The sequence below is a fragment of the Panulirus ornatus genome, chromosome 17, assembly GCF_036320965.1.
Source record: "Panulirus ornatus isolate Po-2019 chromosome 17, ASM3632096v1, whole genome shotgun sequence".
Taxonomy (NCBI): domain Eukaryota; kingdom Metazoa; phylum Arthropoda; class Malacostraca; order Decapoda; family Palinuridae; genus Panulirus; species Panulirus ornatus.
In genome coordinates this window covers 16,181,989-16,201,439 of record NC_092240.1, presented here as the reverse complement: position 1 = coordinate 16,201,439, position 19,451 = coordinate 16,181,989, and the positions used below count along the sequence as shown (strand labels likewise).

General features: G+C 38.6%; 2 protein-coding genes across 10 annotated transcripts in view; one reads left to right on the top strand and one right to left on the bottom strand.

Moving 5' to 3' along the window:
* The first annotated feature begins 234 nt into the window (after positions 1 to 234).
* On the top strand, positions 235 to 15,486 carry LOC139754579 (cyclin N-terminal domain-containing protein 1-like). The gene is made up of 6 exons (XM_071671970.1): positions 235 to 591; positions 3,676 to 3,856; positions 4,858 to 5,029; positions 6,116 to 6,226; positions 8,051 to 8,295; positions 11,349 to 15,486. Exons 1-6 carry the CDS (start codon positions 504 to 506, stop codon positions 11,569 to 11,571), a joined length of 1,020 nt encoding a protein of 339 aa, XP_071528071.1. The 5' UTR covers positions 235 to 503; the 3' UTR covers positions 11,572 to 15,486.
* Positions 14,817 to 19,451, bottom strand: part of LOC139754578 (uncharacterized) — a 305,334-nt gene continuing 300,699 nt past the window's right edge. For all 9 annotated transcript variants that reach the window (XM_071671964.1, XM_071671969.1, XM_071671967.1 and 6 more), the window contains one exon: positions 14,817 to 18,943. In XM_071671964.1, coding sequence (XP_071528065.1) covers positions 18,045 to 18,943 — 899 coding nt within the window. In that variant the 3' untranslated portion in view covers positions 14,817 to 18,044. The remainder of the gene's footprint in view (positions 18,944 to 19,451) is intronic.

Below are 19,451 nucleotides of genomic sequence, written 5' to 3'. Positions count from 1 at the left end.
AGGGTTGAATGATGCTAAATAACCTATTATATTTCCAACTGCCAAGGTAAAACACGCCTATCGACATAATTTCATTCTTCACTTTTATCAAACCGAAATTGTCTAGGTTTTGGTTTCTAGGCGCTGGTTATTTGATAAATTATTGGCTTCCATCTTTCCAAGGTTGCGTAATTTGGATCCTGTACTGATCACATACAAAAAAATTATTTCTATCTTACGGTAACGACTGTTCGGTAAAGATGTTATATTCCACTTCATTATATTTATATTGTTGTAAATTATAATTATGATGATTGTACTTTTGTAGATTAACATAATTAAAAACTACTTAACATTTTCAGTTTCCAAACATATGTTCCATACGCTAGCCAACTGGATATATAATGAAAGCATCATCTTCCTGTTACAAACGGATACGTTGCTTGCAGTATCACTGATTTTCTGAAGAATCATCGAGTAAATGTTTTTACAGCAAGGATCCACAGGTTATCTGTCACTGCAGCATGGAAGACGGTAGAGTTTTAACATTTTCCACTCCACCTTCATATTCATTCCAGTCGAGTGACAAGTTGTTTACGGCGGAAGAGTTGAGTGAGTAATATTCTATACTGTTGTTGATTTACGTCGATATACATATAATTCTTCGGAAACAGGTTATCGTAGTTCTGCCATAACGTTCATGTTTAGTTATGGCACAATTTTCATGAGTAAAGTTAAAAGAAATGCAATTTTTCGTATTTTTCACAATAGCTAGGCTGCCTTGTGTCATGGCACCTTCGAAACTTGTTGCAATGGGTATTTTTCTTTTTCGTTTTTCTTAGCTTTCCTTGTACCACCACTGCTAGATCTATAGACTCCTAGATAGAATATCTCATTTATCGACTATAATTGATTATTTAGAATTATCTGTCGCTTCAACAACAAAGATCACTAGAAGCGGATTTTCTCAGACTATAATATAGAAGATTAAATATATCGACTTTTTATAGAATTTAAATGGATTTCAAAATGTAAAATTAACGTTTCGGACATCCACCTGCTTGGAAACAGAAATTATGTTTTTCAGATGGTTTATGAGGTAGTTAGTGATAGAAATGAAGTTTAGAACATCCACAAAACATCCAATCAAGAATTATCGAAAGAAAAAGAATCGACCAAACTGAGCCTAACTCGCTGGATGTCTGAAACGGTAATAATACCATTTAAGAAGTTAATAAAAACCTCATATTTTAACTAAACTGATATAAAACATATCTTGCTTAGAATACCGATTTGCTCAAGGTCAACAGTGAAATTATAAACACGTCAAAATAATCACATATACCATTACACCTGTCACTGGGTACGGTGAATACTACACACGTTTTCACAATGCGGGCTATTGGTAATGGCGCCCGATTCCCTTTACAGAGCGAAGGTTGGCCTCCTGCTATTATTTCCCATGAGTCTATCATTTGTTTCAGTCATTAAGAATCCAATTGATGTGTATGTGCTACTTTGTGGACTTAACTGTGGAAGTTGTTGCACTCATTGAAATTCATATATCATTACCTTAAACTTAGATTATTCTTTATATTCACTTGGAAAGCCTTTTTTTTTTTCGATCAATCTCAGGAACTTTGACGCTCTGGTCATCTGCAGCACCTTTCTTGAACAATATAATATATGAAATAGAAAAGTGGGGAAAATATTTTCAGTATAAGAAAAACGAGATTAATAATCGCAGCTTCATATCCAACTCCGTTTTTTCCCCCAGGAGGGAGGCGAAGCGTCCCGCCCACCCATCCTAACTAGTCACTAGTCGCAATATAATCCAGTTTGGGTGCTACGGTCCTAGATTCATCTTTAGGAAGAAAAAAAAAACTTGTGAATGACGTTTACCCGATGGTCATAATTTCAACCATGGCGCGCTTCTCCGGAATCTCTACTATCTCTTCACATTCATATTGCAACATGAAGGTTATGCAGTGTTCTGCTTCAAAAGAATTGCTAAAAGAAATTCACAACAATGATCACGATTGATGATGAATCTAATAAATCGGAAATGTTAAATGAGCCGCCTGAACGCTACCAAATCATCTTTGTACGAATTTTTGTTTGCTGCGAACCGTTATTTAGATTTCGACATTTGCTTCTAATAAGGATATTTGTGGGAAATGGTCAGTAATCAACAAAAGAAAGCTGAGAAACAGGATAAACCATGAGGAACATCGACTCATCAATAATTTTGAAAATTGGCCAACAAAACTTACTGGAGAAGGGAAATCTTAGTATGAGAAAACAGTACGGACATCTATGCGATGGGCTAGAATAACAAACTTAGCAAATCCTGTATAGATGTGAAAAAAAAAAATTCTACAGTGATAAAGTACTGGAGGAGTGGACCAAGAATCAGTAAATTTATTGAGCATTAGATAAGGATCAATATTAGAACATTAGATATACGACATGGGGCCAGTGTGTGCCAAACTCCTTTTTTCAAGCGTCAAAATATTATTGTAGTTTTGTGTGATGTTTGTAGAGTTTATGTTCGTGCGTGTGTGTGCACACATATGATTCTATGTGCACATGTATTCTCATGTGCGTATGGGTCCGCACATTTATGTTTCTTTGCTCACGTTTGTTTCCGTGTGCATGCGTCAGCGTGTGTATTTTTCCACGCGTCCAAATATTTGTGCTTGAGCGCGTATGGGTGTATGTCAGATTGGGAGGTAGTGTCAAGAACAAATGACAGCTTTAGAGGGAAAAATCCATACTTGGCTCCTTGCTCCGTTCTTTCTTTTGGAAAGTAATACAGGAAGGAAGGGTCTTCAGCACACTCCTACGCCCTCTACAACACGCATTTCCACCAAAAAATTCAAGGCTAGCGAGAAGGATCTCATCACACGGCGATTTCTTTCGAATAAGAAAGGTTCCTTTAAAGTCAAAAGTTCAGGGTCACTTCCACACGAGTAAAGTGTTTCATTTCAGCTCAAGTTACTTTAGCTCTACTGGAAAAAGTTCAGAGGTGTTTTACACATAGGGCAAGGAAGGGTCCTACTGATTTTAAGAGGTCAAGTTCATTGCCGCACGCAAAGAATTTTTTCTTGTAATTTCATTTGAATAGGTTTCGTTAAGGTTTATTCCCAGAGTTCTCTGTTTAAGTCCCAGGATTAATTAAACATTCAAACAACAAGCAATTCTTTCAAAAGTAGCCACGACGTGCAACAATGCAGGTTGTTGCTTCATACTCAGTTAATATATCTAAAATTTGTATTTTTTTCCCAGCGACAGCAAGGCCTTGTTTCTACTTGTAAGCCAGGGTAGAGAACTTTAAAGAACATTTTTGAATACAGTTAAGTGGAAACCACGTTTCTTGGATGAAGCATTTATACAAATTTCTCCCCGGCCTGCGATTCGTTCTTCGTTCAAACGTACAAACTCGCATCTGACAATAGTTTTTTTTTATGAAAGGGACAATATATCCACACTCCCACTACAGTTTTCCTTATTTTTCCCAACATTATCACATGAGGAGAGGGCAAAAGGGGCCTCTCAATACTCTCCCTATGCCCCTCACAATCCGGATATGAGTTACATTTATTTATACGAGCTATGAAAATAGAATGGAATTACTTAACGCATCATGTCACGTATATATGGTTAGCAGTGATGTTAAAGCCGTTTTGTCGACAGAGAAGCACGTGCAGGAGACGCTGCAGGTGCTGTTGGCAGAGAACCTTCGGGAGAAACGTCTGGTGCACCCCTGCCTCACAGTGCTTCACATGGAGTCTTCCATGAAGTTCATATGGCACGTGACTGACATGTTCCGACTCACAACCCAAGTGAGGTACATTGCCTTCGACCTATTTCAGAGGTGAGTGGAACAATTTAGCTCGTAGGTATTGGAAAGCTGTTGACTTATGTAGCAGTTTATTGTTACTTTACCTTGTATCTTGTGGCTTTATATAGTGACTGAGGTTCATCCACCAGAGTTTACCGTTTTATCCTTGCTTAATGATTCATCTTGGTCCTTTAGATTTTGTAGATATACGTTTATTGAACCTCTCGTTTGCTATCCTTCTCTGTACTTGGCGTTTATCTTGTTTGATTGTGTGAAGTCTGTTAAGCGTGGTCCATGACTGGTTTCAAAGTCCATGATGTGTGTGGTTCAGCAGTTCGTACCCTTCTTCATTTGTTCACCTGCACGGGTGTATTAGTACCACTTGGGCAACAGAAACATATATCACTTGGGATTATACCAGAGGTCAAATTACAGGAAATTTCATTGGGTTTCACTGGATCTTTGATGTTCCAAATTAGATGACGTGATATTTTATTAATTCCGGACTGGTAGATCACCATAGTATACTCATTACTATTAATAGTTTTGAATTACGACAGACATACGTTACACACTACTCGTGCTCCTCCATATCCCCACACACCGTCATACCCTTCCCTCCAACCCATGGAGTCAACATCGAGCGCGACATATTTTCATTGTCATCGCCATCATTAGATATCGTCGTCATTTTCGGCATTCATCATCATTATCGTCGACGTAACCGTCAGTGTCATAGTCACTTTCATCGTCGTCGCAATTTCATTAAATACCCAATAATCATGAAACAGTTTCTTCCATAATAGATATCAGATTATACTGATGTTTCATTATCAGTCTTCATTGTCATTTTATTCAGATTCATCTCGGTTTCAGAAAAAAAAACGAGACCATTCTAGTATGTCCAGCCAACACAAGTGCATGTTTATCAGCGTTGTTGTCATTATAGCATAATTTTCAAATTAGTGTTCGCCTTTATCTTTAGTTTTTTCCTTTAACTATGCATTTTCATTACGCCGAGTTATATACTGTAGGTTCATGCTGGGCCATATGGAGAGTCTGCTGGCTCACGTCTTGTCAACGACAACGGAAGGTCGCCAGAGGAGCCGCCTGATGAAGATGGTGACGAAGCGGGTGAAGTATCAGGCACCTTTGAGGGTCCTCACGTGCGTCATGATAGCCTCCAAGCTCGACTGCCACAAGAGGGTAAGGCCCACTTCCTGATGGTCTCGCGCAGAAACCGTGTCGTCTCCACTCGTGGATTTTGAATTCAAGACATTATCTATCATGTTCGTGACATTCCCTTTGGTTACTGCAGTCACCACCCATCCGATATTATTATTGTGCAACCCTTAGGACCGCTTTTACTGGGCTCTTACAGCGGCAAGGCTGCGCCCCACGCTGGTGTAAGAAAATGATAAACGAGCAAGGCCCTTGACACACTGTACTCACTTTCGTCTGCTGAAAAACATACAGCTTCGCTGATTTTTTTTTTTTTTTCAAACTATTCGCCATTTCCGGCGATAGCGAGGTAGCGTTAAGAACAGAGGACTGGGCCTTTGAGGGAATATCCTCACCTGGCCCTCTTCTCTGTTCCCTCTTTTGGAAAAAAAAAAAAAAAAAAAAGAGCAGACGGTGCACGGTAACACTTTCTAGGATATCGTATTGTTTGGTAATGTGTGCAGATACATTTGAGCAACGATACGTTGTGAATGTGGCAAAAGAGGAGAAAAACTCGTGTGGGACTGTAGTTCCTTTGATTAAAGTAATGCATCTGTAGGCGAGCGAAAATGTGGAACTGGAAAAGGGCTGGGTTTGACAAAGCAGGATTGGGTGGGACTGGTGAGGGGCTTGATGGGATAAAGTGGGGCTGGGGAGGAGCTGTGAAGGGTTCGGTTGACCCAGGGCCTCTGAGAGGAATTTTATCGGGTACAAAATTTCTTTCGGGTCCCATTCCCTTCTCCATTAGTCATCCTGTTTTTTATCCACAGCTTTTTTTTTTATTACCGTTCAGTAGTGTCTATTCACATGTGTGTTAAGGATATTTTAACTATGTAGGCTCACACAAAATGTGAATACTAGTCTTCGGTATATGCAAACATTTTATGAGATCCCAGGAAATTCCCGGGCTCATGGATCTCGGCCTCAGGTACGCCACCCCCTCATTGGCCGTGGGTGAGCCAGGGAAGGACTGGTGAGGGGTTAGGTGGAACTGGTTCTTGACATTTCAAGAGCGAGTAGACAGTCTTTGATTTCACTAAGACCTAAGAAACTTGTTTTGCTTTTTCACAGTGCCTTACGTCTCTAATGGTGCAGAAATGTCTCAAGCAAATGGACGTGAATTTTCATACCAGCCTCATCAACCGCTCAGAAAGACGTGTACTAGAACAGCTGGATTCTAGGGTAAGTTAACATCCTTATCCCTTCCTCGACAAGCACTGACTTTGAGAAGGGCCTGCCATAAACTTGATCACACAACCGTATCACCTCAACATGAGTTTCAGTCAGCCATCAACCTACTTGTTTGACACATGCTTTCTGTTCATGATTTATAATGATATATAATGCCATTGCTCGAACGGCACATATTCACATCACTTCCTCTATTTATCCTTCCTATAACAGGCCTATGCATTTTAAACCTACAATGATTCGAAAAAGAGAAAAACGAGGTTAACACGATAATCTAGAACAGTGAAGTTCTGTCTAGTGTTTTCGTATGATTTGCCTATTATATGATTCTGTATCGAGCTTATCCCTAAGAGAGTAGAGTTCGTCAATGATATTAGTTTGCTGCATAAGTTGTTATAGTATATAGTGTACCTATCCATAGAAAACGGAATTTTCCACAAGGGATGCTCATTCGTATTGTTTATGGAAGAAATTCAGTGTTTTGCTTGTAAAAGTTATTTATTGTTTAACAACTTAAATGTATTTTCACAGAATAACTACATGCGAGTAATTACGTATCTTTACAATCACATACCCTCATATTTCAAAGACAAGCCTAAAGACGAACGTGGCGTAAAATAACGTACAGCGGTCCTCATTGACTGCGACTAGAATTTACACAGAATCACCTCATATTCCCATATTGTCCACATGAGAAACACAGTGATAAGTCTGTACTCATTTATATACATACCTCTACCGTATGCATATAGATTCCTTAATTCCACTCGGACGAAAGGATACTTTATCACAGAAACGGTCGAATCTATAAAGGAACTGCTGGGGCCCTGAGCTTCACACCGGATTAGCAGTCACAGTAATCAACACTGATATATTAAGTTTCCAGATATCTAGAAAAAAATCACATCCACTTAACGGTTGTATATCTTGATATGACACTGCCTCGACATATGTCCTCCGTACACACACACTCCGTAAAGAGTAAAATTAAAAGTATGAGACGTCCGAAGTGCTTGGAGGTCCGGAAATTTACCATGACGGTTATCCTCTGCACGGCTGGGCAACCGGCGGGATAATGACGTCATTGTGGAGGCGAGGAGGCCGCTGATTGGATAAGGTATGGTGGAACGAGCTTGTGTCATGTTGATTGTTTGATACTAGTTATAGCTTTCAGTAAGTTGTCAGTGCTATGGCAAATCAGTGGCGTAAAAGGACACAAGCTCTTATAGTATACATTAATTGTATACCCTAACCCAGCCCATTTTATAGATGTACATTTATTTAATGGCATAATCGTGATAATCGTATGAAATGCATATTTCAGTGTCAAAAAAGGTTTCCTCTGTGGTGTTCGTTTAGTAAATGAACATATTTCTATAACCCCTTATCTATGACCTTGGTTTTCTTTCCAGTCCCTTTGATTTTGAGTGTTTCTGGTCATTTAGAAAATGCAATCAACCTTAGGTGTAAAAGTAACTGCTCGTAAAGGGTGGGAGGCGTCAGCCTCACTGGAACTGGGGAGGAGGGTAATTTCGAAGCTGCTAATTACCCCGGAGATCAAAGAGGGTTATCTGTTACTCGAGGGGAGAAGAGACCCGTACCAGCAGAAGGGTCTACTCTTGGGTACCTTGTTAAGCCATAACATCCTTCTGTACACCGTTAACAAAACACCATGCACGAAGTATTTCCATTACATTGATCAGTTGAACTTTCTCTCGTGCTTTTGTTTTTCTTGAATTTGATTCTTGTTTAATTCAGTCTCTTACAGTGTTCCAGCTTTGCCTTAATACTGCATGTTGCATTAATTGTTTTCAGTGTCATCGGAATAGTTCACTACTGGTGTACATTGGAGTGGTAATCTCAGTGGTTGGATTATGGGAAGGTGATGGTGCTAACTTTACTGACAAGATCAAGAAAGGTAGCATTCAACCGGTTTCGCCTGAAGATCTGTTTGAAATGTCTGTAAGTCTACTGGACATGGTGTATCTCAACCATGAAAAAGTCTACCAAGAACTCTATACATCTCTAACTGGTTTACCAAGTATACCAAACAAACACAAGTGAGTTGAAAGGGAGGGTAGTACAGAGTACTACAGTAGTTAACTTATCCTAGACTGCACGTTGACGTTTCTAACCCAGTGTGATAATAGGTAAGCCAAGATAAATGTTGACCTGTAGTCAAAGTAATACAGAAGTGCCTTACTTCAAACCCCTGACATATTGTTATAACCCTTTGGCCTTGCTAAGTGACATAATATGTATTTGCTACCGTAGCTGAATTGCAGGTTGACAGCCAGTCAGTCTCTGAAAGGCTGGTTGTCTAGTGTTATTCCTATACACTTAACCAGTTAATAGACAGGCTGCAAGACTGAAAAAGTGACGATTTGAATGATGCAGCATTTTGTTTTATTTGGGTACACGATAGTCCTTGGGAAAAAAAAAATTGTCTTCCTCAGTGATATTCAAATTTATGCAAGCACAAGCCCCAAAATCTAATAAATTCATCACCGCCATAGGGTATTCTTAAGTTACTGTGCTTAAAAACGTGCCCACGGACAGATACAGGGCGACAACATAATGTTCCTTAAACACCATATTTAGCGAACAGATATTAATATTGATCCTGTGTTGTTCAAACACATCTGTTATCTTATTTCAGAGAGTACGGCTTGCAGTTTTCTAATATTTTCTTGAGTTACATGTTGCATGCTTTTACATGCTGTTACAAGTTTTGTGGTTTGCCTGGAATTCTTCCCATGTGTGGATTTTCTGCCACTGTAATTCCTTTATCAGCGCTTATTTTCCTATATCGGCATTCCAGGGAAGGAGAGATATTGCTCAGGGACCAGCACATGTTAACTCAAATGTTCAGTAACGACAAAGCAAGGAAACAGTCGCATATATCCCACCCACTCATCTTGTTTTTGAGATGATTTCTTGGGCTCTTAGGAAGTTGATCAGCTGTTTTAATACCTAATGCAGTTAGGAATATGTTGAGTATGTCAAGGCTGAGGTTCCAACCTCCAGCCAGTAGTGCCCTAGTGTTTAAGGGCTCATTGTTAGTTTGATGTCTAGTGGTACCTCCTTGCAATAAGGGACAGAAAGGAAAACACCCTCAGTAATTGAAGAATTAATATTTTCTTTCGGATGTGTGAATGACTGCATATGAAGAAGAAAGTTTCTTTGCATGAGGGGTGCACTGAGATACCATTTATCCAAAATATAAGGAAAATTGAGTCTTCTGCCACCAAGACAAGACATCAAGGCACCTTTGCCTAACACTTTCCCCCACTCTGACTCTCAGTATGGTCTCCTGTAATGCACTGTCCAGTAGTAAAACAGTATTGTTATAGTCATTTGCACATCCCAGGTTAAAAACCTGTTATCACAAAAGATTCCTCTTTTATGGTGGATGACATACTCATTTTTTCCTCTTATATGTTCACCACTTCCTGCACAGGCAAGGCAGCATGAGGAATAGATGAATGAGCCATGGAGGTAAAATCCTCCTCAAGGCTCAGGCTGGGATGTCTGAATATTTGTGGATGTAATCACTTGTAAAATCAAGACATAATTAGGTAAGGTATAATTGGGAGATGACAAGTTTACTATGGAGACAAGCAGTACCCATGCCTAGGAGCTGAGTCATCTATTAACCTGACAAAAGAAAAAAATATTGCTCAGCCAAAGTCATCGAGTATTGGTGGGAAATTAAAACAATCTTTATTGAAAAATATCCTGGGAAATTAAAGGGTTCTTTATTAAAGAATTATTCTAGTTATTCATTAGATTAGATCCATGCAAAAAATGAAATTAACAGGCTTATGCCCAGTACAGCAGTTAACAACCATATGCAGGGCTCATTTTAGAATGATTCGTATGGCCTGGAAATTTGATTTTTTTTTATAAAAGAATCCACATTGATAACTTTTGAAATTACTTTTTTTTTTTAAGATGAAGTCTTGGCTCTGGAATGTCTCACCACATACTAGTAGTAGGTCACAAATACATTTTCACCACAGAAAACAACTGGGAGACTAGAGGTAAATTGATTAAGATGGGGTTTGTAATGCTTCCCGAGGGTAGGATATGCTTTTGCATGTTTTCACCTTGATTAGGTTGCTTGTCACAGAAGTTATTATGGAGCATATGAATAAATAATCCGCATCAGGTTTGTAGACACCCAAGGGTATGTAGAAAGAGGGAGTGTCAAGTTCTACTACATACCAACTAGCTATTTGAATTTCCTTTCACATAGGATAAATGGCTGTATTCTATGCTCTCACAGGAAAGGCATGCTTTGATTTTGATTTTTGTAGTCTACAAGAAAAATACTCCTTAAACCTGCTTCTAATCACATATCTCTCGTTTTTTTCATGTCAGTTGTTTATCTTATTTGGACTTATTATTCATATTTGATTGCCATTTCGTGCCATAGTAATGTAGCACCAGGAAAAGACGAAGAGGCCTCATTTGTTCACATCCATTCTCTAGTTGCCATGTGCAATGCACCAAAACCACAGCCCCCTATCCATAACCAGGCCCCACAGACCTTTCCATGGTTTTCCCCAGCTGCTTCACATGCCCTGGTTCACTCATTTGACAGCATGTCAACCCATGTATACCAAGGTCTGAAATTCTAAGTCCTCCGATTGATCCAATGTGGTTTTGTTGCATTTTCTACATCAGGTCCCTTCCTATTTTCCTTGTGATCTAGCAGTTGCTTAAGTATTTTCTTTCTTTTCTTTCAAACTATTCGCCATTTCCCGCATTAGCGAGGTAGCATTAAGAACAGAGGACTGGGCCTTGAGGGAATACCCTCACCTGGCCCAATTCTCTGTTCCTTCTTTTGGGAAAAAAAAAAAAAAAAAAAAAAAAAAAAAAAAAGAGAGGGGAGGATTTCCAGCCCCCCGCTCCCTCCCCTTTTAGTCGCCTTCTACGACACGCAGGGAATACGTGGGAAGTATTCTTTCTCCCCTATCCCCAGTGATAGTATTACATATATTAAAAATCTTATTGTACTTAATACCCACATATTGCTACAATATTTTCATTGAATGTTTTTCATATTAATAGTTGATATAATTTGCCATTGATGTTTTTTCTATTACAGGGCAGCATTTGCTCATGTAATAGCAGATCGTATGCTGTTAGCTGGATCTGTTGTGGCATCTGCAGCCTTGGTGCTTGGAGGTCAAGAGGTTTGTGCTGCTGTTGTTTCTTCCATAACAACTCACATTCATACTCCATGTAAAGACATTATAACCTTGGCATCATGCATCATGACTTGTGCAGGTTTGCCATCCAATATCAAGTCCCTCCTTGCTAATAATTAAGTTCTGTATTGATGTAAAGGAACTCTGAATGGTTATCTTAATTCTAGTTTTTGATGTTCTTAAAATAGTGTAGCATGATTTTGGTTATATACTTCAGAGTATTTTGATACAGAATCTTTAATTCTCCTACATTGTGTAGTGTGCTGGAAATACCAGTTTTCTTACATCATTTGTAAAACCTCGTTCACATATCTGTCATACATGATCCTTTAACTTTGTATATGACAATAGATTCATATTACAATAATTTGGAAGTTGATATTACTGTCACAGTGTTACTTTAACGAACAGTTGTGCATTTTTTATCCAAATACAGAATTTCTCTTATAGAGTGACTGAAAACATTTTAGTTCAAAAGTTGCAAGATAATTTCCTCATTCACTGAACATATCTTATTTAATTTCAAAACTCCTCTTTTGTGGTGTGTCTCGTTAGTTGCTCTCTGGAACAATATATGAAATTTATTTTCTTCATTAAATAAAGAAAACACAGTCAACTGTCATTAATTGTATATTGATCACTTATTAGTTGCTATACCGTTCATTGTTGTCTAACTTAACAGCTCAAATACTTACAGCAAATGTATTTTTAATGTCTATCATCATTTCATTTCCACTTCAGTGGGGTGAGAAAAGTATAAACTGCATTCAAAAATCATTAATAAACATTTTCAAACCATGCCCAGTGTGTCTGAAGTAAATACTGAGTTCCACACTTATACAGTGCTTATTTTCTTTTTCACTTTGAAATCTTGGTTGACTCTTCAAGTGAGATCAATATTTCTATTCATGAAATGCTTCTAGTGTATCTGATCCCCTATCAACTCTAGTATCTACATCTGAAAAATTCTAAGCCTCAATTATTTTTCTCTGCATCTGCCCATCTCTTCTGTGGTCTGCCTTTATTTATACCCTCTACTCTATTACATCCAGTACTACATATCTTCTTGACCAACCTATCATCTGCCTTACACTCCACATGACCATGTAATTCATCTTCCTTTGTAATGATTTCTTTACACCACATATCCTCACCTCTTCCTTTTTCATTCATTATCCATCTTCCCATTTCCAAATATGCTGTGCAAGTTCTCTCTCCCTCCTGCTTATAATTTTTTACTGTCCTGACCTGTAAACACTTGCATTTCACATCCATGCATCAGCATTTGGTCAAATACTTTATGCAAATATTATGAAAATAAACCATGTGGTTATTGAAATAAATCTTACATGACCACATATTTTGTGGCAGCTTATATTAGTGCATGCTTGACATGTGCATAAAGTTCACTGTGTAGTTTCACTTATGCATCCCACCTTTTCATGTGAATTACCTTGGAATTAAAGTAATAACATCACAGTTCATCAGAATCTCAAACTTCTATCCTCCTTTCCTTTTGATTCACATTTCTAGCCCTAAACCTTCTAAAGCAAAATAATAACCTAAACACCATTATCATATGTTCACATGATAACTAGCACAAATCTCTCAAAAATCACACATTTGGCATACTACCTACAATATTCTAGCTTACTGTATGTTGATCATGCTCTTGTCTGTTCCTAATTCATGCCACATAGCCATGGCTGTGTTGGATATTCATGTGTATATGGTATTTTTGCTAGATATGTCAAAAATAATTAATATGGGTTTTCATCACTACTCTCATCTTGCAAGAACTGAAGCTTCAAAAATGATTACTTAAGGGTGTTGATATCATACAGATATCCTTGACTTGCCTCGTTGTCATCCCTCTGTCCAACTCTGGCTACCAAATCCTCCCTTACCAGCACCATTCCTTCCCTACCATACCCTTCCTCACCACCATCATGCCACACTCTTCCTTTTCACCACCACCTTACCTTCCTTAGCTACCACACTCTCCCTGGCCACCACACCCTGAATTGAGGATGGCATTGCTTTGTGGTATAATCACTCACCCTGCAGTTTTCCCTCTCCATAACACCCATATTGCTGGCCCAGTGTTTCTGCTAACAATAAAATATACTGAAAAGTGTATGAAAAAAATATAGGCTGTAGTGTCTGGTAACAGTGTTTGGATGCCAATGCATGTATTAAAGGCTGTATTGTTGCCTCAAGACAGAGGCGGCTAATTCAAGATTTATGATTGTATGCACAGTGGCTAGTGAAGTTTTTTCTTATAAACTGGCCACAGCACAAGGGTTAAACATATTATGCCACAGTAATCACAAAAAGGTCTGAAATCTGTATGGCCACAAAGTGTTGCCTTGGTCAGTTCCTGTTTGGGCAGCATGGATAGTGACATTGGTGCCTCAGACATTGACAGTAGCTGATGCACACCCTTCACTGTTGGGGATCTACATCCATACAGCAGTGCCAGTGCCATGACTAGATGAGGAATTTTAGCTCACTTGTTTGTATATATCCTTTACCTTTACATGTACTTTACTAGCAGGTTTGTACCCCAAGTCTGCTCACTCCTGTGAAAGAATACCACAAACTGTCTTGCTGCCATTCCTCCTCCTCTCCCCCCACCCCAGCCACCATGTCCTCCCTCACCACCACCATTCCCTCCTTACCACACCCTTCCTCACTATCACCGTGACCTTCCTGGTTACCACTGTCAAATCTTGAATTCTGGATGGCATTGTTCTGTGTTATGATGACTTTGCCATTTTCCTTCTCCTTACCCCCTTTATTACTGGAACAGCCTTTCTGCTTAACAATAAAGTACTTTCCCAAAAAAATTTCACCCCATCAGCCTACAGTCTTTATCCCACCATGAAATGGGTGGATTATTAGCAACTGTGTATGGGGGTATTCATCATGTGTCTGACAGTTTTCTCACCATATCTCCAGACTTAGGATAGATGGACAGACAGGACCACATATGTACAGTATAATTTCTTACATTTTATGATGGAAAATAGAAAATTTAAATGACTCACCCCTCTTCCACCACCAATAGAGGATCATCACATAAACTTCAATGCTATATTGCTGTGCCATATCAGGAATGTCTGTGGTTATGTTGCACTACACATGACAGCTAAAAATTGGATATGAGCAGACGTGGCCTTTGTCTGTTCCTGGTGCTACTCCTATAATGTGGGAAATGGTGATCAAATGTTAACTCACTTTTCCATGAATTTATTACATTTTATTAATGGAAACAAAAAATATGAAGATTTTTCAGTTCAAATCATGGGTGATATTTGGCAACGTTATCCAGCATATCAGGTTTAGAGTATAAAGAAAAAAAGTTAAAATTTGGTCCATTTTATTCTCAAATGGCACTTGTATATCACAAAGGGAGTACAATAAAAATACTTGAGCTATGCAACCTCCTTCTGCATTTTAGTATTTTTTCAGACAAGAATAAAAATATGATCCTATTTCAGATTTCTAGGTAAATCACACAATGAAGGTATCCAACTCGTGAAGACATCATGACAAACTTATTTGGCATAACTACTCTTCTTTTACCTGAAACACTTTAACAGGCTGCTATTCCATCAATATTGGGCTTGAGTTAAATATAAATCTTTACATTTGGCACTTTATTTTGTAATTTTGGTTGACTGTAGATTTCACTCTAAGCTAATTTCTTGTTAGGGTATGTTACAGTAGGTTTCTTATTAAAAACTTGGTTATATTACCACATAACCACAAATGATATTTTCAAATTGTTCTTCTTCCCTTATGACTGTGTTGATTACTTAGCTTAGCCTCAATAATAACAGGAAACAACCTGAATTGTACATCTCCTGAGGTGTTTGGTGCATTTATGGCACGGGGTACATTATGCAGTTGGCTTAAATGTTGCCTCTCACGACAAAAAATTGTTCAGGACATAAGTTACTGTGCTAGATCCAGGGTCCAGCTTACTTACCTTATTTCTGTACAATGAAAAAAAAAAAAAAAGGGAGGGAATACAGCATAATCTGCTGAAATATTTTTTAGTGGTTAAGCTTTCCCTATAACATTAACTGTACATAGACCACTGGATCAGTCCCGAGGTAATCTTGTGGAATATTTGTGGAGGGCCCACAATTTAAAGGTCCAACCCACTTCATAAATGGAACTATTAGGGTGAGTACATGCTGACCTGCTAATCAACTTGCATGTTCTGAAATTAACAAATGCCTTACTGGGTCCCATAAACACATGTGAACTCACCCCAAGGAGGTTCTGTCAGGACAACACAATACAGGCACTAACTTAACAGCTCTAAGTCATGTACAACTATTTACATAAGGCATTCATATCTTTTTTAACAATTTACATTTGTTTCTTTAAGCATACAAAATTGAACACAACATTCTCATTCCATACAACAAGACAATACAAAAACACACCAATGGACAAACCCTATTGGTCAATGGAATGGCCGTGTCATTAACACGTAACAAAATACTTGGCTTCCTCACGTCACTCCAACACTGGCCAACAATAAACTGGTCTCACTTTAGGAATGTTGAATGAATGACGTCATTATTCTGCAATATCACAGTTCAATATCCAACAAATAATTGCAAAATAACACTGCACTACTACTAACTGCTATGATTTTTTACATTATTAATTGGATGAACAAGTACGAAGGATTTTTCTTGAAAAAAGTTCTTGTAACAACTCGATTCAAACTCAAGGCACCATGGTAATGAGACATGAGAATGAAAATGATGAATAGTTAAACTAATGATTTATTACACTATATGACTAATGAAAAGTGAACATGATGTTGCCAGTTGAAGATTGATTGTCATGTTACACAAGAGGCATATGGGGAAAATCTATTTGTTACACAATAAATCGCATCAATTTTAGCCATTCTGGCTATTTCCAAATGTAATTGAACTGCCATATAAAGTACTAACAACACTTAAAATAAACCATGGCTAACTGATGAGCGAGAAGTTAACTGCCTATGATAAAATAGATCCCCACCCAACAAAAGATTTAGAACAAAGAAATTTATTTTGTACATCACTTACATAAAAAGATGAAGTTTAGAAAAGGAGGACTGTAATCAAGAGAGAGGTTAAAAATAAAAAGTATTTGACAGAGAAGAGTATTCTAAGTAGACTTCTGGATACTGGTGTGGGACTCGAGAGGTAGTAATAAAATGTTACCCATATGAAAACAACACTTTCAACAAGGTTAAGTTATATGAAATAAGTTACAGGATGAATAAAAACAATTTGGCAAAGATAAGAGATTGAAAGCTTATGATAAAATATCAAATTAATGCATAAACTGCGTTGAAAAGATGAGGGAAAGATAATGGAGGCCTTTTAACAAGACCAGATGGAAAGGCTAATGCCCTAATAGCACCCATTTATTGTCAACATACTTAGTTTATGAAGAAAAAACTGAGATGAAGGTCCTCATTTATCTTTAATAATCAAGAAATTGGCAACTTTTTGAAAATGAATGACTGTCAGTACCATGAAAATAAGGTAGCTATTTAGAGAAACATGTAAAATAAGGTAGTATTCTTTCCTTGGGCAGCAAGTCAGTTGTTGAGGAACTCAGAATGAGGAGTGACCACCTCTGTGGATATAGTACCTTAATGCCTAATTCCTCTCACTCAACATATATACAGCCAAAAGAAAAAAGATAAGAAGCCAACTGAACTTATGAGATGAAAATTATAATGCCTCTGAGTTATCAACTGGTGAAGTATGAGAGCAGTGGTCATCTCAAACCTATTATGATAAACCTACAATGAAAGCACCGTAGGAAAATAAAATAAACCAATAATAAAGTCTGTACAATTTTTACCAGACACAGTAGAAAATGAGGTCCTGTATGAGGAATATAATTTTCCCAAAACAGAAAATAATTCCTGGTACTATAATTAATCATGCCCCTAGTAAGCAGGACCACTGATTTTCAACTGAAACCTGTTCTGGTTGTCAAATCATCTATTTAAGCCCCAAAATTTTCAAATTGTGGGCAAAGGTACTGTCTTATGCTCACTGGCAAAAGAAAAAAGTACCCGGCAGTCAAATGCTTTTGTGACCTTGTCATCTGTGTACACGAGAAATGCCCATTAAGGTGGACTTCGCCGAGTTCACTGCAAATTTAGGTTTAACTATTATGACACTTAACTAGAGTTACAGGAAAGTTAAAAAAAAATTTAAAAATTAAAATCAACCTGCCCATTATGGGTTGAACAAAGTTAGATGTTTTAAATGGGCAGGAGAGGGACTAACTAGAGCCTTCCTAGCACCATGTGTCCATGCCACCACCGTTTGTAACCTGACCACAGAGAAAGTTGCACTCCATACTCAATGTGTCTTATTTTGTACTAAGTCCACAGGAACCACATCCTGAAGGCACAAAAGTAACTCATCCACAGTAACCTACATTATCCCTAATTTCCAACAGGGCTACCTAGGTGGTAGACTGCTGGCACTGGATGTGGTTGTGGGGGTTGTAGAGCATGGAGAGTGACTGGGGCGGGCAGCATGGACAGCCTCAGGTCATTGGAGAACTGGCACAGTGGCTGTCTTCTCTGTAGGTGAAGTGAGTGCAGAAAAATCAAAAGCTGTTGTGGGTAGAAGTGGTGAAACCACTGGTGGTGGAAGGTGTGAGTACTGCGGCAATGCAGGGAAAGTGAAATGATGGTGATTACGTGGTGACCCGTAATGTGGGCTCAGGCTGGCTAAGGGGCTTAAGCTCGACCACAAATGAAGTGGTAAGTAAGGAGATTTTGTACCTACACCACTGTACGGGGGTGAGGGTAGATTTACTAATGGAGTATTTAGGCTTGATGCTGAAAATTGACGTGGTGATAAAACTGGTGGAGATCCAGTAATAGCCTCAATTGAAAGGGGTGATGGTTTGGGTTTGGGTCCAGAGCGTACCTTGCCTGGCCCAGCTTTGGTCCCAGTAAGAGATGTGGCTCCTGCTGAAGCAGCAGCTGTTGAAGTAGCGCTGACGGTTGGTTTATGCTCCCGAACTGGAGGTGGTGTAAGAGGAGACAAAGGGGGTGGAGAAGGCAATGGAGACCTCTGACGAAGTGGTGAGCGAAGACGTGGCACAGGTGAATGTTGGTATGGAGAATGTGAGCGTGGAGATCTTGAACGAGGGCGTCGCTGTTCTTCCTCTCTCCTACGCTCTTCTGCTTCTTCTTCTCGACGACGGCGACTGGCTTCTTCCGTCACAAGGTGTAATGGTGCTGAAGGCACATCATCTGCTGAGTCCTCTGAGGGTGGGGAGGGTGAACGCTGACCAAGATCTGGCGGCCATAAAGTAGGTGGAGGCTGTGAAGGGGAAGGAGCTTCTGGTTCTGGCCTTCTTGCTAAGGCAGACAGGTACCCTCCTAAACTTGCTGCAGCCATATGGGAAAATGCAGCCGAATACATATGTGCCAAGGGATCTGTGGAATGATGAGAAATTATTATACAGATGCCTAGAGAATAGGTATTAATGACGACTTGTCATACATGTACAAATCATAAATAGTTTATGTTTTTGTACATCCATAGCAAGGTAATTTATTCAAATATTTTTAAGTTTGCAATCAATGGCCCAATACCAGGGCCTAAAACACCACATGAAGAATTCTATATTCTAGCTTTTACTATCACATTAGTGATGCAATTTTCACTTACACTATGTCCCAGAAAAAGAGAAAAGATAAGAGAGTTATCTTAAGTTATCTTAAAACTTATAGCATAAACTTAAGGGACACCACAAACTAGCAAGAAATTATGAGTCGTATTAAGGGGGGGAGAAACAAAAGACAAAAATGGAAATTTTTTTTTTTGAAGGAGTTTGAAGAAAGTCATTTTTCTTTTTTATTGCTTTATACTTATTTGTTGCTAATTCTTCCTATGTAAGTTCGATCATTACCCATACCCTTGTCATAACTTTCACATCAAGCA